Source organism: Struthio camelus, chromosome Z (genome assembly GCF_040807025.1).
Source record: "Struthio camelus isolate bStrCam1 chromosome Z, bStrCam1.hap1, whole genome shotgun sequence".
NCBI classification, from domain to species: Eukaryota; Metazoa; Chordata; class Aves; order Struthioniformes; family Struthionidae; genus Struthio; species Struthio camelus.
Genome location: NC_090982.1, coordinates 23,504,829 through 23,516,013, shown reverse-complemented (window position 1 = coordinate 23,516,013; position 11,185 = coordinate 23,504,829). Strand labels below are relative to the sequence as shown.

Genomic DNA, 11,185 nt, shown 5'->3' with positions numbered 1-11,185 from the left:
ATCTTTCTCAACTCAAATTTTTAAGTTAAAAATCAGCATGCTTTCCTATAAGCATAAGTTATATTTGTAATCAAATTTTACTTTGATCATTTTACTGGCATCTCCCATTCTGACTGCTTTTAAGAACTACATAATGAGAAATTAAGATAATGTTATAAATGTTGCAAGACAATCATGTATTAAGTAGAAAGCATACATCTGTCAGACACTACAGCTAATAAAAATATTTAAGTGCTTGTTAATTATTTTGCTTCCATTGAGTATCACTTGTTAGTATTGTCTTTGATAGGTGAAGCGCTGTACAGGTACAAAAGATAAAAGTCAAGACAGAAAGAACTGCTTTAGTTCAGTAAACATATTTAAATATTTACCATTCACCTAGGTAAAAATTATGCTATATTAACCATATAAACGTATGGCACACACTTCAGAGCTCAAAGTGAAACAGAATCAAAACAACAATACAAGACATGAAATTAATAAACTCCCATATGGTTATGTTTTTAAAACTACATAAAATGCTGTTACTTGCTCTTTTTTACTGTTTAGAATAAGCATAGATCTAAGTGAAAAGTTTTCCAAATTCAAAGATGCCTAATCTCCCTGATCAGAGGAAAGGTATATGAAAACTGATGAATGTACACATATTAAGGTGTGAATAGAAATTTACTGTAACACAGATGCAAACTCTTCATTACATTCAAATAAAATCAGCCAAAAGTTTGCCCTCACTAACACAAGTGCCACACCGACTAGAACAAGATCACATCATCAAAAAAGGCATGTTTTACCCTTACTAAATGAAAACCAAAATAACCTGGCTAATAAATCTAATAATACAATACTGATTTCTCTCTGACTGTGTTCTAATTTCAACAGTAACAAAAATTCAAATCCAGGAAAAAATCTGTGCTACAAATGCAACACTAATCTATAATCTTCTTGGCTAGTGAAGTTTACAGAGGATATACTAATACTGTTGATAAAGACTGCCAGCATGTTTGAAAAGATAAACTATTAGGTACTTTCAGCATGGTGCTAATCTGAACAAGCTGAAGAAATCAGTACTTTATATCAGAAATCTAACTGACATTTAATTTCAACTTCCTTTTTTTTCTTTTTTTTTTTTTCTTTCTTTTAGGAAGGATCATTTACGAAGTGTTAACAGGAAAACCCAATAAGAAGTGGATGCCTATACTGTTTTAATGTTCTGTTAATTAAGCTTCTATTCCAAATCCATCCTGTTTGACAGACGTTGCAGTCACAGCACAATAAGTTAGGATGTTCTTTTAATCAAGTTTAACTTTAGAACTTCATATACGACCAGGATTCTGGCTAACTAAAAGATCACAGATGTAATGATAGCTAATCACTTTTTTCCATGAAAATACCTCACCTGTATAGCCACACAATAATCATCCCCGTCACTACCTTTCAATATTTATGTGAGGGAGTAATGGTAGTATGAGCTATTTGGCTGTTGTCAAAACGCAGCCAGCAATTAGCTTTATGACACATTCCCAGCAGGCATACACTGGCATTTCAACCAGAGCAAGACTACATGTCAGTGAAATTTAGAACATTTGATACAGTAGAATGAAAGAATGCTAATCAAGAGAAAATATTAAGCATGTTAAGCACATGTTGCTTAACACCTCAGTTCTTCAGTTCTCCTACAAATGCAGTAAATATGGTTACCCCTCAGCTACCTTTAAGATTTCCTCCACTATGATACTGCTTCACTAACAACAATCATTTGTCCAGTCACAGACTGGCCTAAGATTAATCTATTTAGAAATGAAGTTTTGCACACTGCATTTAGTTTAGTACAGTATGTTCATCATTTAACTTGTCTCCTTTTGCTTCCTATCATGTGCTACAATAACACTGATTAATATCTGGCTGAGCTCATTACAGACAGACCACACAAATATTCAACCGATATTTTTCTGCAGAAGGTCAGACTGAACCCACATTCACTAACAAAATAGCATATTTTTGATGTAATCATTCTAACTACAATTTCTCTGAATATGATCTGACAAATGCACTCCTTCAAATACAAAGGGAACAAGCAGAGTGCCAGACAGTCTAAAACACTGAGATAGGATCAAAATGGAAATGTAGCATGCAAAGAACAGAAGGTCATAGAAAAAAAATTATTTGCATACATGATCACCAATGAGTAAGTTAGGAATGCTCCACATTAGGATCCTTATTTACACAGACTATGCTGGATGATCTGCTTCAAATTCAAATGCCACTAGAAGGAGATATAGAATAAATAAATAAAAGAAATAGTAACAAGTCACCCATACTAAATGTGATTCATTTAAAAAATCTAAAGGAAATCAAGTACGAAGTAGAAGAATTACTACTTGTAGATTGTCGCTACCTTCTTAAAATAGTCTTAATTTTATTGTCAGAAATTTCCTGAAGTTCCCTGAAGAAGTAAACAAGATAGACCCAATTGAAATAGTCTACCTGGATCTGAAAAGGCTTTCAACCAAGCTACATACTAAGCACTTTTAAAGAAATCCAAATGCTTTATCTTAAGGAGAAAAATATTATGGATAAAAAATGCTTTAATTTTAAGATGTGTGTGTGTGTGTATGCACTCTGTGAACACATATGCATGTGTATGTATAGAGAAAGATATGTGTATATATGTGTGTGTATATATATACATATGGATAGAGGAAGGAGGTCAGTGGGGTAATAAATTTGCTCACAGTACTAAGCTATTCAGGATAATAAAGACAAAAGCCATCATATAATATTTACACCAGGACCACATGGGATATAGTGTGACTGTGCGATAAACTTTCACACGATATCCAGATTAAATAAAGTGTTGTTTATTGAGGAAAGTAATTCTAAGTTCCTAGAGAAAAAAATGGCCTCTTTAAGCTCATGACATATAACCCAGAGTTATAATAAACAGTCTTATGATTAAAAAAAAGTAGATAATCGGAGAGAACAACCTTCAAAAATATCTTCTGTTTGGCACAAGGCCACAAAGAATAATGCATTCAGAAGTAAAGCCTAGCATTCTAAAGCCATGATCCAAAACTGTTTACAGCAGAAACAGCTTGAGAATAATGTCACATTTATAAGGTTTCAAAAACTGTACAAGGTTTCAAAAGGTTTCAAGAAATCCAACACAATGTTGAAAAATAGAAAAAAAAAGTCTAAGATTCACAAAAGTATCAAGAATGTATCACAAAGTAAACACCCCATATGAAAGATTTTAAAGAACCTATTTCATTGTTTGTGAAACAAAATTCTGAAATCACTAGATTAGGGGGAACTTTAAAAATCATAAAAATACAAGTTTAAGAGTCTTATGGTAAAGGATCTTAAATACTTAAGTAATAACTTGGATAAAGTTGGACATTAACTCTGGAATGACCATTATGAAAAAATGCAGGACATACTGCATTTAGCACTTTTCTGTTTCACAGTAGACTGTTACTTGAATTTTGACAAATTAAACCGTATATTTTAATATTTAAGCTTTTTTGAGGTCATGAATATAATCCTTGAGTACAGGTTTACCTTACTACCTGCACCAATGAAGTTTTGCATTTAATGAGTATTTCCCACTATTTTCCGTTCTCTCCATATTCAAAAGAAATGCTAGTAGAAATGAAATACATAAGCACGACTCATCAACAACATGAAGAAAAAAAAAAAAGAATGTCTGTGTTTGCAGCAAGATCTTAAGTCTTCATTACTGGAAAACTAAACAACACAGAGTTTACAAAACCATTGCAGGTAGGCCAATTCAAGGCCCCTCAAACTCACTTTAAGTCATAAACACTTTGGAATATCTCAGGGGTGAAGGGGCAATTCCATAATGGAAATGCAAGATCTCAAACATTTCTGAAGTTGGAAGTTTGTTGATGAAAACCGAGGATTTATTATTATGAAAATTCCAAATGGAACATCAAAACCTGGAAATTTCTACACAAACAGTTCTTCCAATCTAATGTTTTACTTAGATCTATGACTCATTTACAACCTTTAGTCACACGGTCAGGAGCAATGAAACATTAGGCCCAATACATACTCATTTGCACAGAGAAATCCAGAAATGTCAGTTTTTTCCAGGAATTTGTCTGCAGGAACAAAATCATAATTTTTGTTTTTATTTTACTTTTGATGTCTATGTTTTTATAAATAAAGTAACAATCTGTTATCTGTTTGCATACTAACACTGTCACTCTGTCTTTTTCCTAGCACAGATATATGAATTCTGAAAGTACCTTTTATGAGCAACAACAGCAGAAATAGTCTTGCTGTTGTAGTAGCACAGCTACCAAAATTTCCCCCCCGTCAAAGACTGTAACCTTTTCTAAAAGTGCCTTGCACAGAAGGTTATATTAAACCAAGCAGAAATGATTTTTATTATTTTAAAAGTGGTCTCACCTGTTCTTCATGTTTTGGATTGTGATGTACTGCATTTAAGGCATCACAGGCTTGCTGAAGTCGCTCTTCTAACTGACAAATCTTCTGATCTTTTCCAAGTAACTGATCCTGAAGAGAGGCATAGCTTCGCTGCAGTTGAATTTCACTTGTTTTAACAGTTTCAAAACATAAAGTCAATTCATTATAAAGCTATTGTTGGGGGGGCAGTAAAACAAAACAACAAAAAAAAGAGGATAAGAAATTACATCAGTGAAGATAACCATATAAATATAGGAGGAGATGAGGTATAATTTAAGTCACCTGGCCACAAGGATCACACTCTTTTTTTGGTTTTGACAATGACAACAATACTTTCACACTTGTCCTCCTGCCTCCAGTCATGCTCTACGCATTTGAAAATAGTAACTCTAACAATAATACGAAACTTTAAATAGACCTTAAAGAGAAGCTTTTCCAGACAAGCACCATTTGCATTAGAATCTTATCAGTTTCAACAGTATTCAGTGGTGTTTATGAAGAGAGATTGGCATCTACAAACATAAAAGCTAAGATTTATTTTTTGAAGAGCTTATATATGATACAGAAATTAAAAGAATTTAAAAAATCCTCTCACTGGGAAAATTTATATACCAAAATAGATACATAACTATACCATACAACATCCCCGTTTTGTGTAGAATAGTTAGATTTTTTAAAACTAATACTTTTAATACAGTTTGGATAACAAATACAGTTAATTCAGTAATGCCCACTGCATCTTAAATAAAGTGTAAAATAGTTGTTTAAGTAAGTATTCTGCAGGTATCTTTTTTTGATATGAGCTATGAAACCCAAATATGGTACTAGAAATTCTTTCCCTGACTGTTCTACTGTTCTTGCTGAAACCAGAATACTGTGCATATTCTGTATATATTCTTTTATCCCTCAAAAGGGATGTACTTCCTACATACCAAGTATTTCTACAACTACATCTAAGTAATAATTAGCAGTATGCACCATGTAATAGACAAAAACAGAGAAAATCAATATTTCACAAGAACAGAACTAATCCATCCCTCCATTCGTCCTTAATGCAAAAGTCTGTGAACTGTTGAAAACAAAAACGAGCTATAAAGTTTCAAAAACAAAACTATATTTAAATAACAATTTAGATTTTGAAGGAAATAGTTGATTCTAAAGCTTTATTACATAAGCATATATTCTTCTATCACCTTTCATTCCAATCCTTTATCCCCTTGACTGCCTTTATATCTCAAAATAAATAATTTTCCATCCCACTACATAATTTAACATGAGATAATCTGTGCAAGAATGTGCTTCTTCAGCTGGAAGTTCACTTTGGAAAACCAATTTCTGCCACTACGTCCAAAAGAAACTAATTAAATATTTAAATTAGATTTTCCAAATCTATAAACAGTTTTCATATCTACAAGGAACAATGACACGTAAAAACATTATTTTACTCCTCACAGGGTCATTTTGTCAGCTTTACTTTATCTGCTGCATATGTCTCTCTCCTTCTGCCTGCTTATGTGATTTAGAAGGTAAACTCTCTAGAAAAAGTATCAAAACTTAGATTTGTAAAAAGTCTTTTGTGGGTAAATCTAGTTACAATAAATTCACTTCCTTCTTCCTTCCTCCTGTGGTTTTCTATTCCCATGGACTCTTAAAATCCACTTAGGACAGAGTAAATTACTTCTTCTCCACAAACAGATCAGAAAACACGTCTCCCAAGGTTAAATGAATTCTAAGGCCAGATATTTTAATATGTTGAATGATTCTGACTCTTAAAAGTTAATTTTTTACATTGAAATTTTTGTGCCTACTGAATCTTTTCATTTATTTAAAAAAGCCTGCATCACCTTTGGAAATGTAAGTTAAAAATTAGCCAATTGCTTGTGGAAAGCAGTATCACATAGGAAAATAACTAGTTCATTTATCAAAAATATGCATTTTTAGCTAATGTCCTCGCGTATGAACGGACTATCAAGACACAGTTACTTCCAGCTATAACTACATAAGGTCATTAGCTATATCATACTGGTATGACAATTTGCTACTTTTATGACTAACAGCACTTAAGTGGTCGTAATGATAGTATTTGAAAGGTAGCATCCTAGTAAGATGAATGGAGAACATCAAAAATATGATGCTTTTTTCTAGCTGGCAGAGATCCTTAGCAGCCACATCCCCTAATGTACCTAATGGGTATTTCTGATAGTCAGCATTTGTCAGGACAAGACAGATAGCATGTCTTTTTACTTGCATAAAGTTTCCAACCTTTCCTGCTTTGAAAACAACAACAAAACATATGTATTTCTACTCTAGACAAAACTAGCTAAAAGTTATGTGCAAGGAACATTCATAGAATTCATCCTCTTTTACACTGAGCTTTACATAACTTTTTCAAATGTCAGGTTACTAGTTCACAGGACTGAGATTTGAACTAAGGCATTTAACAGCAGGATGTTTCAAAAAGAAAAATATAACTGTACAAAAGGAGTTAGTTTTATCTGTCCCTCACAGATTACTGTAACAGCTTGCAGATTTCCATTTGGCTCCCTAACTTTTCATTTATGATCACAATCACTGTTCTATGGATTAAATGCATTCTTAATGTTTATATGGGATTTTCCTGCTTTTCTTCTGCTCATTTTGCCCCTGGTTTAGAAGAGATAGCCTCTTTAGTCACCCTGCAATAAGTAATAGCTTGTGTTCCAGAACACACAGAATTGCACAGCATGGTCACATGAGTCTCCCATTAATAAAGTCAGAAATACAGGTAAGGATAGACAAGATGTAAGATGAAAATCAGAAGATTAGAGAGAAAAAATATAAAAGAAAGATAAAAATACAATTATTTATCTCAGAACCAGCAAGCTTCACAGAAAAGGGGAGTGAAGTCTGGGATCTACAAAATGAACGGTTATACCCTACATGAATGACATTAGGATGAGAGATTTGCCCAATAAATTGTTTAATCCCCGAAAAGATAAATGAAAAATATTTGTAAGGAGGTAAGAGTTGTTTACAGGGGAGAAAGAAAAAGGAAAATATTTAAAATAATATTTACACATTTTATGAAATTTAGAAAGTAGAAAAAATGCAAAAGCCAGTGACAGAAAGCTGTGTTCTGCAAGAATTGTTGCACAGGCTGTATTTTGAGAATCTCTTTCCGGTGTTTTAGACCTACGCTTTCTTTAAAACACAACATAGACTATTACAGGTAAAGGTACTTAAAAACGAACAAATACAAAAAGATAGAAACTTCCTGAAATAAATATGCTCTAATAGATTTAGTCCATATGATGTAACAGCATTATTTATCAGTCAGGAAAGACAAATAACTTCTCTGAGTTACAAAAAATAGTGTCCCCTCCTCTTTCTCAGCTACCCCAACAATTTCCACTATTGATTTAACTAATATTTACCAGAAAGTCCTGCTGGATCTCTGAAGAGCTACTTAAAACAAGAAACTTCATTAGACTAATAGGTGTGCTTAATGTCATCAAGTCATCTACAAATGTCAGGTCAAAGCCAGTACAACAAATCTTCCAAAATAACTGAAAGATAGCATTCCAAAACCTGGTCACAAGTGAAAAAACATTTAACAGTCTAATAATGTTGGTGTGAGGTAAAGTACTGAGACACATTACGTTGGTGTGAGGTAAAGTACTGAGATATATTAAATATTGGTTAAGAGGTTGACGACTTGGGATAAACGGGATGCTAAATACATAAGGTAGTTACTGAAAATCCAGAAGACAATGAAGATTGAGATGGCAGAACAAGAAAACAAAATTAAGTTAAGGTAGGCTTAAGAAAGCTGAGGAATTCCAACAAAACCTAACAAAATTAGATAATTAACCAATGCTATGTATTGCATTATGCTTATATTACCCAGCACCAAAGTGCAATTGAAAAAAATCTACAGAGTGAAACAGTTGGCACTAAAACCAACACTCACATTATACAGGTTTGAGGGATTTATGTTAAACTAGGTTTCGACAGATCCTGCGGACTGAATGCCAATTAACAACTGGGATACATTTTCCAGTTTCTTTTAATCCAAAAGGAATTCAGTTAATGCTTTCATAGACTGTTCTGTGATATCAACTAAAGTACAGAAAGTGGGGACAGATGGGAGATTTCCTTCAAAACTACACTCTTGTGAGGAACTAAAATACTAAGGTAGATGCACCCATTAAAATGCAACAGTAGCCAATTAATATACACAGAATATAAAATGAATATTCTTCTCTATTAAATGATGTTAACCTAAATGCTCACAAAAAAAAGATGTGCCATTCCACAGACTAGAATAAATGAACCTAAACATACAGTAATGCTAAACATATAGTAATGGTACAAACGGAAAAAAAGCTAATCTAAAATAAGACACAGTAAAACTATAAGGGAAGCTATTACAGCACCATCACAGAAATTCATGTTACAAGATCATATTGTTTATGAGAATTTGAAAAGAACAAGGACAGAAACCAGCTGGAGAAGCTCTAAGATGAAGCTGAATAGGCACTCCAGACACAGACAATAAACAGCACATTCAATGCATTTAGTATTAAAGTGGAAAAGCAGAGATAGCGCAGTTTTTAAAGAAGAGACAGAGTGTTAAGCCTACTTAAAAAAAGAGACAAAAAGGGGACAGAATGGATATAAGTAGAGATCAGATACTATGGGGGAAAGAGTAATTAGTACAAGCTACAAGAGAAGAAATGCCTTCCTCAAAGTCATGATACTATGTAACTACAAATGGTATAGCTGTTTTGGAAAAAATATGAAAGATTGAGTTCTTTAGCTAGGCATCTACTCAAAAATAACCAAAGAGAGTGTAAAGGAAAAAGACACTTTGATCCTGTTGATCAGTGTTGCTGCTATGAAAAGTTCAGCTCTTAAGTCCATCTGCTTCAACGAATCAAGTACATTACCTACCTTCCTAATTGAAAAAATGAATATTTATGTCACTGGTATAGCCTTCTAATATCCCTCTATCTTACCAGTTTTGTGCAACTCCTCATGCTAATATTATCTTCTAATGGTGGGGCTTGTTTTTTTTTTTAATAGATAAAACTGACATATTTCTCTCATACTGTTCAACTGCAACTACTTCTCTGTGAAATGCTACCAAGCCCCCTTTAGCCCTCTTCTCCTGTAGAGTATACTGTCAGAAAATATTCAGTAGGCTTGTGAAGAATACCAGTCACACCTAATGCAAAAAAATGTAATATTTCTTATTGCAAATAGGTAGTTTAAAATCTGCTATTGTGAGATCTATCTGATTACATGGAAAATTCAGTAATATTTAGATCTTACAATTCTAACTCAGATCAAAGTAGGATATAAAAAATATATTAAAAGAGCTTAATATTCTTTCTTGATGTTTTTATCCTTTTGCAACAAGTCTCACCACTTGACATAATTTCCTTCATCTACACTTCTTACATTGTAATAAATACTGCATCATTGCCAGAAACATTAGACAGTGGTTTGCAAACATTAGTGACAAATTTAGAACTAGAGATAACTTGCCTCATTTTTAATCTAAGTATTTTACTGTTCCTGACCTACAGAAATATGCACAGGAACTATAATATGCATTAAGAGCCTCAGCACAGGATTTTTGCAATCATGAAAAACATAGCCTGTGAGTGCAGCATTTAACATCATCCTGAGAGTGTCATACCCCCCTGCACACGACTTCTTCATCTTTATTCTATGGACAAGTTCGATGTCAAAGTCCACTTGATGTTGTGTGACTGACTGTATTGGTATTTGGTGTAGAAGAAATTAATTGAATAAATAGAATAAGTTAATTAGTACCCTTCCCAACAACAGAAAGTAGCATCAGAGCATGAACTATAGCACAAGATAAACTTTTAATAAAGATCTTAGCTTCTCACATAACCAAAGCGGACTAAAAAATGCTGATTCACTTATTACTGACTTGGACTAGATATTGGACTAGGTATATTTGACTAGATAGTTAATGTGTCTCAATTCTCGTGTGAGAGAACATATGTATCTTTTCCCAGTATGAGGAAGAACCTGCATTATTACTACTATTTATAGATGTATATGGTCTTAGTTTTTATTTTGCAAATTTAATCCTACTTGCATAAAAATATAATAATCATAACTGTTGTTGCTGCAGCAACAGTCCCAAAAAAAGACCAGAAATAGTGAAATTTAACCTTAAAAAGGCAAGGACAGTAATTTATTATTTTGATTATGATTCCTCATGCTCGAAGGAAGGTACAACATGGTGGAATACAGTGACACCTTCACCTTGAGAAGAAGTGGCAAGGCAACTGCAGCCACAAAATTAATCAAATCATCTGAAAAGGCATCTGATGCGATCCTATTTTCCATTTACTTCCTTGTGCACCTGATGCAGACTTCTGAAATGCCTCACAATGCACAGCTATCATTGTGCTTTCTAATCATGCCAAAAACACTTCTCTTCATCACAGACATCTTACCGTATCACTATCCACATTATGCTATATCTGTTGATTCAGGAGCAAATCTGAGTTCCAGGATGCAAATCCGCTTTCCTATTTAATGGCAAAGAATGGTATTTCTATCTGACTAATAAGGCCTTTCATTAATAAATTTCTAATCAGTATGATTAACAAGGAGTCTAAAGGCAACAGCAGACCAAAAGGAAGTACGAAAACAAAGGCCTTAACTTGTAAATTTAAGAAAACTATGGTAAGCTGGCTAAGGAGTTCAGAAT

At 33.3% G+C, this 11,185-nt stretch overlaps 1 protein-coding gene across 10 annotated transcripts in view; it reads right to left on the bottom strand.

Annotated features, from left to right (window-relative positions):
• CNTLN (centlein) overlaps positions 1-11,185 on the bottom strand; it is a 199,158-nt gene that overhangs the window by 117,342 nt on the left and 70,631 nt on the right. For 8 of the 10 annotated variants that reach the window (XM_068928901.1, XM_068928897.1, XM_068928896.1 and 5 more), the window contains one exon: positions 4,432-4,620. The exons of 1 other annotated variant lie outside the window; for it this stretch is intronic. In XM_068928901.1, the coding sequence (XP_068785002.1) occupies positions 4,432-4,620 (189 nt within the window). The remainder of the gene's footprint in view (positions 1-4,431; positions 4,621-11,185) is intronic. One more of the 10 variants, XM_068928895.1, reaches the window with a different exon arrangement.